Source organism: Phyllostomus discolor, chromosome 9 (assembly GCF_004126475.2).
Source record: "Phyllostomus discolor isolate MPI-MPIP mPhyDis1 chromosome 9, mPhyDis1.pri.v3, whole genome shotgun sequence".
Taxonomy (NCBI): domain Eukaryota; kingdom Metazoa; phylum Chordata; class Mammalia; order Chiroptera; family Phyllostomidae; genus Phyllostomus; species Phyllostomus discolor.
This window is the reverse complement of record NC_040911.2, coordinates 345,762-359,129: the sequence shown is the minus strand read 5'-3', so window position 1 is coordinate 359,129 and position 13,368 is coordinate 345,762. Positions and strand designations below refer to the sequence as shown.

Below are 13,368 nucleotides of genomic sequence, written 5' to 3'. Positions count from 1 at the left end.
CCTGACCCATTGCCCAGCAGCCAGCTGGGGGGGCAGCCGTCACCCTCATTTCACAAACAAGACGCCTCGGTGAGCTGTTGGGAGGCAGGGGGGGTGGGGAGGGAACGTGGAGTCCCTGGGAGCCGCCCGGCACTGGTCCAGAGCAGGCTGCCCGTGGGGGCTCGCAGGGACGGCCCTCTGGCCACTGCCCTTCCTGGGGGCCCTGCACCCACAACTGTCCCCACGGACGGGTCCTCCCTGCGTGGGCGCCCCGTGATGCTTCACAGGCCTGCCCCCACATGACCCTCACGAGACCGCGTCCCCTGTTCGGGACATCGTCCGGTGTCACGTCACACACAACCGTCGAGGCCAGGGAGGCGGGACTGCTGATCCCCACGGTGGACTCCGTGAGGGTCTGTGACGGTCCCTCCAGAGACCCCACCGGGTGGGCCGTCTGCCGGGCGGGGCCAGCCCCCCCGCCCCCCCCGCCCCTGCACAGGGCAGGAAGTCAGGGCGCCTGGAGTCCAGAGGTTTTCCGGCGTGTTCCTGCAGGTGCTGTGGACACATTTACTCATGTTTAGGGTTCACGTGTGACAGGTATCCCCTGGGGGGGGTGTCCCCAGCACCAGCTGCCCGTGCTCCTCGGGGAGGCTATGACTCTGCCCGAGGAAATGACCGGAAGGACGGCCAGGGTCTCTCCTGGACGTGCAGGTCCCGGGGACCGGCCTCCGCGGTGAGTCCAGCGAGGGGTCCTGGTCGGCCATCCAGGCGGCCGCTGAGAGCCTGTGGGTGCTGTCCCCCCGCCCAGACAACGTGCCCAGACGCCCAAAGCTCGGTCTTTACACTTGAAAGAGCCCCCGCCCCGGGTCACGTGCCCCCTTGAGCCGAGAGGCGCCCCCACGGACAGGCCAGCACCGGCGGAGACGCCCCCAGCCCTGCAGACTCGAGGAGCGAGTGGGTGTGCGGACACGCCGTCGTCACCTCGGTCCGTGCAGCTCGGTGACCCCCCGTGCACACTCGGCCACCGGCCGCGCCCGTGACTCCGGACGACTCCAGGGCAGCTGCAGCTGAGTCCGGGCGCCGCCCGCACTGCTCCCCACGCGGGGCCGTCACTCACAGGGCGGTCGCGGGCGGGACGTGCGTCTGGAGCCGGGCAGAGTGGGCGCTGGGCGAGGCCTGTCCCGGGCCCCCCGCCCCCCCCCCCCAGCTGTGAGAGCCGTCCTGCGTCCTGAACGGTGGCCCCCAGTCTCGCACTGCTGCTGAGAATGATGTCCGTCCTTCCATCTGTCCGTCCATCTGTTTGTGGGGGTCCGGTTGGCGTCTGCGGTTGCCGGCTGTACCTGCAGGCAGACTGCAGGTGTGGCCCCCATTGGCTTTGCCAGGCCCAGGCCCAGGCGCAGTGGGGGGCTCGGCGGTGGGGGCCAGGCCTGGGCCGACGTGGCTGTCTGGGCTCAGGACCCGAAGCACCTTTTGTAGGCTCGGCAGGACCCCGGGGCCCCACGGCCCAGCCCCACGTGGCCTCAGTGTCCTCCTGGGGGGGACCGGCTGCCCGTGTCCTGTCCCGGGCCGGGGGCTCCGAGGACACGCGTCACACTGTCCACTCCCGCTGGCCGGGGCCCAAACGTGCCGAGTCACCGCTGAGCGACACTAAGCAACCAGCTCCCAGACCGGCCCGCGGGCTCCACGGTGGTTTCCCTCCTCCTGCGGCGGGCGGGTCCTCCCCTCGGCCGGAGCGAATCTCGGACCTCGGGGCTGGGCCGCGGGGTCTCGGACCAGCGCGTGCCCGTGACAGGCGGGGGGTTCGGTCGGTCACACAGGCCTGTCGGGAAGGCAGGACGCCGCGGGGAGGCCGGCCGCCGGCAACGTCTCCGTCTTGTTCAGGAGGCTCGTGGCAGAGACTGGCCGCGCCGTGGCAGAGCCAGTGACTTGTGTCGGGGGGGAGGGGGGCCCAGGTGACGGGAAGTCGGGCCCTAAGCTGGTGGAGGTGGGGGCGGGCCGCACCCCGGAGCGAGTGGAGGGCACTGTGCCCCTAACCCCGTGCCATCTCTTGCAGCCCGACTCTGCCCGCCCTGGACTGGCAGCTGCCGTCGCGCTCGGGGCCCTACGAGCTGAGGATCGAGGTGCAGCCCAAGTCCCACCACCGGGCCCACTACGAGACCGAGGGCAGCCGGGGCGCCGTGAAGGCGTCGGCAGGGGGCCACCCCAGCGTGCAGGTACGGGCGGGCGCGGCTGGGCCGGGGGGGGGGGGGGGGGGGGCGGCCTCCTCCTTCCTGCTTCGATTACACCGCCGTCTCCCGACGGCTGAGCTCGCGCTCTGTGACCCCAGCTCTCTTCCCGGCCGCCCGGGGCTGGGGTGGGCGCGCCGGGCGCTCTGGTGTCTGCGGCTCTCGGTCGGCCGTCCTCGCCGTGCCTGAGGCTTGTGTCGAAGTGGGAACTTTTCTCCGTGAAACGCTGCTTCCGGGGGGGCAGACGGCGCCTGGACGCCGAGCCTGGGGACCGTCCCTGTGGCCTGGCCACGGCGGGGAGGACGGAGCGGGTGCTGTTGCTGACCGGTGTCTGTTCCCCTGGGGTGGGGTGGGGGGCGGCTGTGACTTGCAGCGTGTGAGGGGCGGGCTGCTGAGCGTCCTCTGTCCAGGCGGATGCTGTCCCCACGTCCCCAGCCCCATGTCCTCCTGAGCGGCTGCGTTTGACTCAGAAAACGTGGGGAGGGGGAGGTGAGGACCGTGGAGACGCCTGGGCCGGCCGCCGTGAGGACCCAGGTCGCGGCCGGTGCGCTGGGGCGGTGCCTGCACCTCGTTGTAGACTGGGCCCCGTGTCCTAGGAGGGAGAACTTACATGTGACCTTGACATAAAAAGCGTTTATTCTGAGGACCTTTCCGGCAACAAAGCCGCAGAAAGAGGCTGGTGGGACCCAGGGCAGGAGCTCCCCCGGTCCCCACCGCAGGCGGAGCCCTGTGGAACGGGGTCCCCGGCCGCCTCTGCCCCACGTCTGCTCAGAGCTGCCCCAGCCCTGCCGGCCAGGACCCAGGGTGGGCAGGGAGAGCCCTCTGTCCCTCGGGCCGGTGCCCCTGGGTTGTTTGTCCTGAGGCTCCTCGGCGGGCGGGGTGCGGGCCTCGGCCTCTCTGACAGCGCGGCACCCCGGAGCTGGCCGTGTCTCCTGGGCCTCACGGCCGCAGCTCTGCCCAAGGCCGGGTGGGCAGCGCGGGGCACGGACCCCTTCGGAGGAACCACGGAGCTGGAGGCAGCGTTTGGAGCATCTTGGACACCCGTCCTTGGGAGCCACTTCAGTGGGAGCGGCAGCAAGTGGGAGGGGCTGGCTTTGCACTGAAGCAGAAGGAACCCCCCACCCCCCAGCCCCGTCCCCAGACGGAGGACATCGGGTCACCTGCCAGCCACCTCGTCGGCCAGAAACCGCCCACCGGGGCCCCCACCCCTGCGGCCGGGTGCGCTCCCCTCCTCCGCTCGGGCCCCAGGCCAGCCCCTGGGAGGTTGAGGCGTGGGGCTGTGTCCTCGTCGGCCAGTGGACGGCAGTCAGATGGTCGCAGGACTCTTGCAGCCGTGAGACGGATGGAAACAGGACGCTCTGCGGCCCTGACGGCGCGGTGACCGCTGACTCCAGGCCCCCGGCTGCGCCCTCCAGTCCCTCGGACCCGGGTGCGTCCCTGCACCTGGGCCGGCCGCGGTTCTGCTTGGAGCCTCCATCCCCACGGAGCTCGAAGAGGTGCCCACGGACCCAGGAGCTTCCGCTGCTACACGCATGCTGTTCTCTGGGCATGCCCAGCGGCTCCGGCTTCCTCCCACGATTCCCAGCGCTCGTCAGGGGAGGGGGGGAGCCTGCCCCCCCCCCGCCCCCACTCTCCTGCAGGAGGTGACACCCAAGCGCCGGGGCTCGGGGACGTGGTCCTTTCTCTAGCCCCGTGTCGGTCAGCGGGGCCGGCGTCCGGGGGCATCCAGGACCCTTCCCAGACTCTCGGAGTCACCACCGGTCCTGGGGGGGGCGTTCTGGGATGTCTGGGGGTGTCCCCTCCGTCCCCCACCCAGGAGCAGGGCCACCTGGCCGGCCCCCGGTGCCCAGTGGGGACAGCAGGCTGGGCCTGGGCCCCGGGAGGGGCTCTGGGGGAGGGGCGATTTCCACCCCCTCCTCCGGGACAGGGAAGGGGAGGACCCCCACCTCCCCCCCAGGGAGACGTGGGCGCCCGGACCTGTCCCAGCACTTCCACTAATAAACCTGAGAACCGCGTGCCTGGGGGCCCAGGTCTCCTGCCGACGGCGGGGGGGGGGGGGGCAGGGGGCTGACGGGCCACCGGGTCCCCAGTGTTCACACCGTCCTCTGCTCTGTGTCCCCGGGACCCCATCTCCATCACCCTCCTCCGCTGCCTCTGTCCCCGGAGCGCCACTCCCCTGTGCACCTGCTGGGTGGGCGTCTGGGGAGCCTGTCTGGCAAGTCCCGTGTCCCTGCCCTGGGGGGGCACCGGGAGCCCCCTGGGGACGCCGCTGCTGCTGTCCGACCCAGGGGTCAAAGGGTTAAGCTCTGTTTACCACGTCACCAAAGTCGCTCTCTCGATAGCATCTCGCCCGCCACCCAGGCGGCCGCACGTGAATAATTGAAGGGCCACAGAAACACGACACACGGCCCGGGCCGCGTCTGTTCCCGAGCTGCGTGTCCGCCTGCGTCCTGGGCGGTGACCCCCGTCTGTCCACAGGGGGAGACCCTCTGTGGGACCCGGGCCCCCGCCCAGGGCGCCATCCCGGTGGGAGGAAGGGCGGCCGGCACAGTTGTGGGGGCCTCTGTCCCCACGGAGCAGGACAGACACGTTCCCGTCACACGAGACGCCGGGGCCGAAGCCACAGGGCGACCATGCCAGGAGGCAGCACACGCTCTGTCAGGTGGCAGGGGCCGGCCTCCAGGGTCCGGCTGTCACCGCTTTCAGTGGGCAGGGATTAGCGTTTCCCGGGTGGGCCTCGGCCACCTGGCCTCCGAGCTCTGCTCTTCCTCGTCTCCCAGACCGCCCGGCCTCCGTCTTGGCTGCCTCAGGGACCGCGCCGCACAGTGGGTCCGCAGGAGCACGTGGCGCCGGCCCAACCATGCGGCACCGGCCCGAGCACTTGCCCCGGGAGCCAGCGCACCCTGGTTCACAGGTGGCCACTGTGCCCGTCGATGTGCAGCCAGCAGCCGCTCAGGCCCTAACCCCACCGCTCCCTGCACAGGCGCCCACACAGCGCAGACCCCCTCTGAGCTCCCCCGGGGGCGGGGACACGCGGGGCAGGAGGTGGAGCCACGCTCTGAGCAGGGTTCTCCCCAGTGGAGTCGCCCTGGGCGTCGGTGAGGGACGCGGAGTTTACACCTGGGCCGAACGCTGACTCTCTCTCTGTGCCGACGCCGTGCGGGGACTTCCTGACTGAGTGTGTGTGTGTGTGTGTGTGTGTGAGTGAGTGCACGTGTGCTTGCACCAACTCAGGATGGCTGGTTGGACACAGATCCGCCATGTCACATGTCACACATGGATGTGTACACACATGTTCCTGGGGCATGTGTTTGCACACGTGGGTATGTGGGGCGTGCGTGGGGGGGTATGTGTGCTCACGCGTGTGCATGTGAGCGCGTGTGGGAGCTCAGCTGGAGCCTGAGCCCTGGGCTGACTTGGCCCCGACCGCGGCCGGGCCCGCGCCGTGGGTGCTGAGCCCAGCACAGGAGCTAAAAACAAGCATCCGAGCGCGGGGAGCACTCCGCGGCGCGTCCTGGGGACGGGATGGTGCAGGGTGCTGGGCGAAGGGCGGCCGCCGCTGTGACAGGCGGCTTCACAAATGTCATCCTGACAGAGGCTGCCGTGTGCCGCAGGCAGAAAACCGCGCAGTGCGGCACGGAGCATTCAAATCACTTTCCTTAAAACGAACTGCACGCGTTAAATAATGGATGTTCACCTCCCGGGCCGAACCTCACGCGTTCCGACTGTCACTGAGGTGGCGTGTTGGTGAACGGCTGGCGTGGTGCCCGCAGTCCGGCGCTTCCCACACACCGTCTGACCGTCTGCACGGAGGGGCCCGGGGGGCCAACTTGGGGTTCCCAAACCGCCTGATCCGGCGCGGCCCACAGGCCGGCCTCCCGACCCCGGAACCCATCTGGGCCACCACACGAGACGAGGTTTTGGCCGAAGAGCCGTTCGTGGTGCATGTTCTTGCACCGAACCTCACAGAACCCCACACGGAACGGCAGCGCTTGCCTCTCAGTCAGTCCCTGGTCTGACGCCCGCGTTTCCCGTCGCAGAGCACCGGCCCAGTCCAGCGTGGGGCCCCGTTTCCCGGCGAGTTCGCCCAGCCCCCAGCCAGGGCGCGGGAAGGGAGGCCCAGGCCGTGGTTGCAGCCCCGCGTGCGTGTGCACGGGCGTGTGCACTTGCGCAAGGGGCACATGTGTGCATGGGTGTGCATGCATGTGCTGGAACACAGGCACCGAGTGCCCGGGGCTCGGGGGTCCGGCGGCCTCTCCAGGCTCCTGGTGTCGTTGACTCTCAGAAGCAGGGGCTGGAGTGGGGGGAAGGAGGCGGCCCCGGGTTTTCCCCCCCGGGCCGCCTGGTGCTGAGCGGCTCCCCTCCCCCCAGCTCCACGGCTACCTGGAGAACGAGCCCCTCACGCTGCAGCTGTTCATCGGCACCGCGGACGACCGGCTGCTGCGGCCGCACGCCTTCTACCAGGTGCACCGCATCACGGGCAAGACGGTGTCCACCACCAGCCACGAGGCCGTCCTGTCCAACACCAAGGTCCTGGAGATCCCGCTGCTGCCGGAGAACAACATGCGTGCCATGTAAGCCGCCCCCCGGCCCGGCGCCCAGCGCGCTGCCCCCGCAGGGCCCTCCCCCACCGTGCGGCGCTCGCCCCCCGCCCCCAGACGGGACAGCGTATCGGAGGGAGGGACGGTGCCCGTGTAGACGGTGGGCGGGTGGCGAGGACACGGCGTCGGGTCCCGTCTCTCTGAGCCCCGCCGTGCCGTGGGCTCTGGCTCCGGCCCCCTCGCTTGGAGCTGAGTTCCTGGTGCACGGGCCGTCCACACGGGTGTGCTGAGCCCTTGAACTTGACTGGCGCACGCTGTGGGGGTCGCACCCGAGCTGTGCTGGCTGCGGAGAAAGAGAACAGCCGTCCCGCGGGGTCTGCGTGCTGTCGGGGCCCTGGGGGCGTGTGTGGGAGTAGGACCAGCCGGGCCGCACTCCGTGGGACTCGGGGTGGGACTTGGGCGACTTCAGACCTGCCCGTGGAAGGAGAGGAGAGCCCTCTCCCCACGTGGGCCTTTCCCAGTTTGGGGGGATTCACGCACCTCCGAGCGCACGCTCAGCCCTTGGGTTTGCTTGGAGCTGCCGTCAGCTCCCCAGGGACCGTCCAGCCGGGGGTCGGGGGGCCCGGCCGGCGGCGTTGCCTGCGTTGGCTGGGAGCACCCGGCTGCCCCACGTCCGACCGCAGGCCTTCCTGAGAGGAAGAGTGTGGGCTTCCACCCGGCGGGCGGGCTGTCCGCGGCCTGCGCTGCACAAGGCTAGGGTTAGGGCAGCTACACAAAAGTGTAGGGGGCTGCAGAAGGTTCCAGATGGTGAGCTGAGGGGTGGGGCCGCTGCCAGGACCCTGAATAAAGGAGCCACTGGGAGCGCGGCGGACGCTGGGCTCCCAGGCGGGTGGTGGCTCAGGGCTGTGGCCCGTGTCCCCCTCGGCTGGCCGTGCGGCGGCTGGGGAGGGCCTGGGTGGGTGGCAGAGGCGAGGGGGGTGGGCTGTCGGCACGGCAGACAAACCGCCCCCCCCCCCCCCCCCCCCGCTCTGTCCCGCAGCATCGACTGCGCCGGCATCCTGAAGCTCCGGAACTCGGACATCGAGCTGCGCAAGGGGGAGACGGACATCGGCCGCAAGAACACGCGTGTGAGGCTGGTCTTCCGGGTGCACATCCCGCAGCCCGGCGGCCGCACGCTGTCGCTGCAGGTGGCCTCCAACCCCATCGAGTGCTGTGAGTGCCCGCGGCGGCCTCGGTGGGACTGGGCACTGACCGGGCGGGGGTAGAAGTGGAAGGAAGCCGCCCGAGAAGCCCAGGCGTCGGCAGGGGTCACGCCCGCTCCTGTCCCCTCCCCGTTTGGGGACGATGGGGGGGTGTCGCCTGCAAGCCCAGTGCGCCCCGACATTCCTGGTGGGCCAGGTCTCCCGTGGGGCCGGGTCCTCTCCCTTGCAATGAACGTGCTAGTTGCTGTTGGCCGAGGGGGCACCCGCACCCCACAGCCTCTGCCCCGGCCGAGGGCGGGACCCCACACGGGGTCTGTTGGGGTTCCCCCCCCACCAGGAGGCTCTGCAGGCCCAGCCGCTGTCAGAACCGGTCCTTACCCAACAGCCCCTCCTGCTCCCGCCCCCCCGAGTGACCCCGCCCACCCCAGGTGCGGAGTCTCACCTGTCCTCGGGGCTCACCTGTCACCTGTCCCAGCAGGAGTTTGCGTCCTTCGCTGCGACTCCCTGACTCAGGGCCTCCCCCCGCCCTTTCTCGGTGACGCTGGCCCGGCCACGCTGTCCCTGCTCTCCGCCCCGCGTCACCCCGCGCTCTGCCTTGCAGCGCCTGCCCCGCACCCTGTGTCCTTTCTGCAACACAGTCTCCTCAGTGGGCGTGGCGGAGCAGGGGTGGGGGACCCTCGGGACTCTGTGAGGACCCCGGGGCGTGGCTTCTGCCCCTCAGACAGGGTGGCCACTCCCTGAAGCGGGAGGTGCGAGGGCACGCTGTCCCGTCAGGGGTCTCGCCCTGCACGCCGGTCCCCGGGGGGCTGGCTGTCTCGGGGGGAACCAGGGCCGGGAGGTGGTGGGCTCTGCCTCACTGGCCGGCCTGTCCCTGCAGCCCAGCGGTCAGCCCAGGAGCTGCCCCTGGTGGAGAAGCAGAGTGTGGCCAGCTGCCCCGTGCTGGGCGGGAAGAGGATGGTGCTGTCCGGCCACAACTTCCTGCAGGACTCCAAGGTCATCTTCGTGGAGAAAGCGCCAGGTACTGCCCCGGAGACTGCCACCTTGTCATCTCCCGTCTGGGGCACTGCGGGGAGGGTCCTGGGGGCCGAGGCGGGTGGTCTGCGTGTGGGTCCGTGTGTGCCGGGCTCGGGTGGGCCGTGCAGCTGGGGTCACGTGCTTGTGCCCATGCAGGGCTGATCTCGGGAGTGGCCGGGCATACCCTCGAACGCTGCTGCTGCTGTCAGAGGGGCTGCAGCCAGGGGCCGCCTCACAGCCCTGGCCGTGCCCTGGGGTGCCGTGCGGCCTGTGCCCCGGCCGGGCAGGGCACCTCCGGCGTCCACCAGCTCTCTCTGGGAGTCAGACCCCAGGAGACTCCAGGGGGTCCAGGAGCAGAGCGGCCGCAGGCCCCCATAGTGGGACCCGTGCTCAGGTCCATAGGCCTTTCCACGCACCCACCCCCCCCCCGTCAGGTCAGTGCCCACACAGGGCACCTCTCTGGCTGTGGCCAGTGGCCCCCGGGGCCCCCGCCTTCCTGTGCCTGAGCCCGTGCCAACTGTCTGTGCCGGCCAGTGTGGGCCAGTGTGGGCCTGTGTGCGGTGCTGGAAGAGGGGGCTGTGGGCGAGGCCGCGGTGGGAGCTCGGCGAAGACCGTCTGCCCCTGGCATGTGGGGAGCTGGGCGGCGAGCCGGGCGTGCAGGGCGGGCGGGGCAGCGCCGTGGCCCCTGACAGTGACCGGAGCCGCCTGCGCCTGAGGCGGGGCCAGCGGGGCCTGCGGGCCCCCCCCCCCCCCCGCCCGTGGGTGGCCCGGTTCTCCTTTGTCCCGCGCCCCGCCTGGCATTCTCCCGAGCGCCGGGGCAGGACTCGGGCTAATCGCCGGAACGGCGGGGGCATTCAGCCTCCACAATGGGCCTTGATTTCGCGCCGTCCGCCGGAGAACTAAGTGCTTCAATCAGAGTGGGCCGGAGAGTCCCTCCCAGGCACCGGGGTCGGCCTGTGTAGTAATCACGCACGCAATCGGGAAACGCGCCCTCAACCACGGAGGTGGGGCGGCCAGGACGGGAGTTAGAGTTTCCGGAACGCCCTTCTGTGGGGGACGCTAATGTTGAAAGGACTGACCTTTCCCGCCGCAGACGTGCAGGCGTGTGCGGCCGAGGCAGAGCGCGGGGCGGTGAGACCGCACACGGAAGCGCCTCACGGAGGGGCGGGCGGGGGGGCGGCTTCCTCGCCGTGGCCTGCCGGAGGTCGCCGTGCCGCCTCGTGTTGGGGACTGAGGCCTCCCCCCCACCCCCCGAGGGTCTCTGCTGGCCGCGGGAGCCCCGAGCGCTCCTGCTCCCTGCGGCCGCCGGGTGGGCTCGCCGGAGCCCCTTGGAGGTCGGCCACCTGCCCTCCATGCGGGGAGCTCCGCTCAGGACTGTCCAGCGGTCCTCACCCGGGGGCCCCGGGGGCTGCCCTGGATGAGAGCCAGGCTCCTGCTTCACCAGCGTGGGGGGGGGGGCGTCCTCACCACCCCCCTCCCCCGTCTCCTGCAGCAGCTGGGTGCCCATGCGAAGGCGAAAGGCAAACAAGCGGGCGGCCAGCAGACGTGACTTAAACACTCTGCACCTGGGACGTGTGGAAGCAGACGTGGCGGTCACACCTCCGACACGCCGGCGGCCCGTGCGCCCTCACACGTCTGTGCACGTCCTGTGTCTGTCCCGTGTGTGCAGATGGGCCCGGAGTCCACGTTTCTTTCCCGGCTCTGGGTGGGGGCGCCCTGCCCCCTCCCCGCCCCGTCCCCATGCTCCCGGCCGAGTTTCTGGAGGGGCCGCCGAGCCCCGCAGATGAAAACAGGGTGCGCCCCCGGCGCCCGGCAAGGTCGCTCGGCCCGTTGTGCCAAGGCCTGGAAACTGCTGCTGGGGTGGCCGGGCCGTGTGAGCGGTCAACACTGGCTGCCCGTGTGGCTGGCACCGGCATGGGAGCCTCGCCGAGTGGCTCCCACTGGCGTCCCCCCACCCGGGGCGTCCTCCGACCCCGGCAGGGTGGCCCGGCACCCGCAGGGACCCGGGCAGCAGACAGCCCCCTGGCTCCGCCCCTGCTCTGGGGGGTGGGGGGCGGTTCCCTCCGCCCCCAGGGACTCGCCGCAGCCAGTGTCGCTCCCGGGACGGAGTGCCCGGCGCGGTGACGGCGAGGACCCTGACGGAGGACCCCAGGGCCCCCCTGGCGGATGCTGCTCGGACCCCAGGGTCAGCGAGGGGCCGTGGGGACCTCGAGAGAAGTGTCCGGAAGGGGGCGGAGGGCCCGCCCTGGGGCTGCTGCCGCCCTCGCTGGCCCCAGCCGCACGGAGAGCCCCCGCCCGCCCCCTGGGGCCCACCCTCGTCGTCACGCCGCTGCGGCTGCCTGTGGGGAGGCCGGGGCGCGTCCCCAGCGGCGCAGCAGTGCCCCCGAGTGCAAGGAGCGCGGGCGTCACCGTGGGGGCGAGCGCGTGGGGAGGGTGTGCCGTGTGCGGGACAGCCACACGCCGGCGGAGAGGGTGCGTCCGCGGCGGCCAGGTCTCCTGCAGACGTGGCGAGACGTGGCGCCGGCCCAGGCCGGGCCGAGGGCGGCGCGAGGAGGTGCCGTCCTGTCAGGTGTGAGCTGGCGCGGCCCAGGCCTGCGGGTGGCGTCCTGGCCACGGGCACACGTGTGTGGGGGGGCGAGGCCTCGTTGTCGTCTGGGATGCCCGGACCTGCAGGGCCGGCTTGGAGGGAGCCGTGTGTGCCGGGCGCGTGAGATGCGTGTGTGGGTGTGCACGGCTGTGCGTCAGGGCTTGTGAGTGTGAGTGGGCGGGTGAGGGTGTGTGTGTGTGTGTGTGTGTGTGTGTGTGTGAGGACCCCCCACCTCACCGCTTCCCCCTGGGCTACGGCCCTGTGCCCCGGCCTCGCTGTGTGGGCAGTGACCCCTGGCGGCCTGGGTGCGCTCCCCGCCCCCGCCCCCGCCTGGCCTGCTCCTGGCTGGGCCCCGGCCCACTCGGGTCGTGTTTCGCCCGCCCGGGTCATCCAGCTGGCGCTCGGGCGGCGATGACGCAGTCGGGCCGGGGCCTGCCCCTCCTGGGCCTGTCCCGGGCGGGGGCTGGGCAGAGGCTGGGTCTGCATCCTGGCCGTGCGGCCCCTGAAGGACTCGGGGAAACTCCCAGGCCGGTGCCGCGGCTCCCTCGCCGGAAGTCCCGGCTTGGGTGCGGGAGGGGCCCTCTCCTCCCAGACTCTCCTGACGCTGACCCGGGAGAGGGGCAGGCGGCGTCCGTGACCCCGACCGCTGTGGCACCGGGCCTGCCCCCCCATAGCCCGGGCGGGTGCTGCCTGCTGGGACCGCTCCTGCGGCCTGGGTGGGCTCCCGGGGCGAGGGCGTGGGCGGCAGAAACCTGCCTGGGGCTGTTCTGGAGTCTCGCTCGCTTCCAGGGGTGAGAGGCGCAGGGAGCCAGGCCGAGTCCCCCGCGGGCCTCGTCCGTGGTTCCAAGTGAGAGACGGCCTGACAGCTCCAAGGCACCGCCTCCCAGCCGTCTCTTTCTCAGAGGAGGAGCATGCCCGGGGGGGCCGTGCCTGTGGGTCCCAGACCCCTGCTCCCCGGCCCGGTGGCACTCAGGGTCGTGGAGGCCCCGGGGAGGGTCCTCACCCAGCGGGAGGGGCGTGGCTTCAGCCCCACCGAGGGGCCCTCCCTCCCGTAGGGCTGTCCTGTGGGGTCCCGGGCTGGCCTCCAAGGCCGGGTCTGGGAGGGGCGTGGGTGGTGCCGCTGCTGGCCTGGCAGGTGGGCTCAGGGAGGTCTCTGTGCTCTGCGGGCCCTCCCCCAGGGCACGGGGACAGGAGCGCAGGACACCGGTGGCTGGTGCCACTGGCCTGGGGGTGGCGGGAGGGCCTTTCCCCAGGCACCCGCTGGGGTTCCGAGAGCCAGACCAGAGGCCTGGACACTTCCTGGGGTGGACTGTCACGAGCCCTCTCCCCGGGGGCACAGCCTGCCCATCATTCCTTCTGATTTGCCCCAAACCACAGGGCTCTTCCTCGGGGTTCTGCCCCAAGGAAACTCCAGAAGGTGGGTCCTGGCTCCTCCAGGGTGGGGAGGGTCAGTGGGCCCCTGGCTTCCGGTGGGGGGCCCAGCTGGGCACCTGGCCTTCAGCATCTCTCGTCTCCGGGGGTTTCCACAACCCGTGGCCATGCGCCCCGCTGTCCTGCAGGAGGACGTACTTTCCACCGCGGCTCTGAGACACCCTGGCCCTGGGTCCCCGCCGCTCCCGTCTGCACTCCGCGTGGGGGTCACTTGGGGCTCTGCCAGCCTGGCACGGGTTCCAGACCATGTCTGCCACCCCCAGCGAGGGGGCGCAGCCCTGTGGGCAGAACCCATGTGAGAACTGTGCCCTGCGGGGGGGGGGGGGCAGCGCCCCACGGAACGGCGCCGCGTGTCCCAAGTCAGTGGGTGGGTGTTGGGGTGGCGTCCG

General features: G+C 71.4%; 1 protein-coding gene across 1 annotated transcript in view; it reads left to right on the top strand.

Annotated features, from left to right (window-relative positions):
* Positions 1 to 13,368, top strand: part of NFATC1 (nuclear factor of activated T cells 1) — a 71,437-nt gene that overhangs the window by 17,021 nt on the left and 41,048 nt on the right. The window contains 4 exon segments of the mRNA XM_028524080.2: positions 2,033 to 2,192; positions 6,576 to 6,778; positions 7,785 to 7,957; positions 8,825 to 8,965. Coding sequence (XP_028379881.2) covers positions 2,033 to 2,192; positions 6,576 to 6,778; positions 7,785 to 7,957; positions 8,825 to 8,965 — 677 coding nt within the window.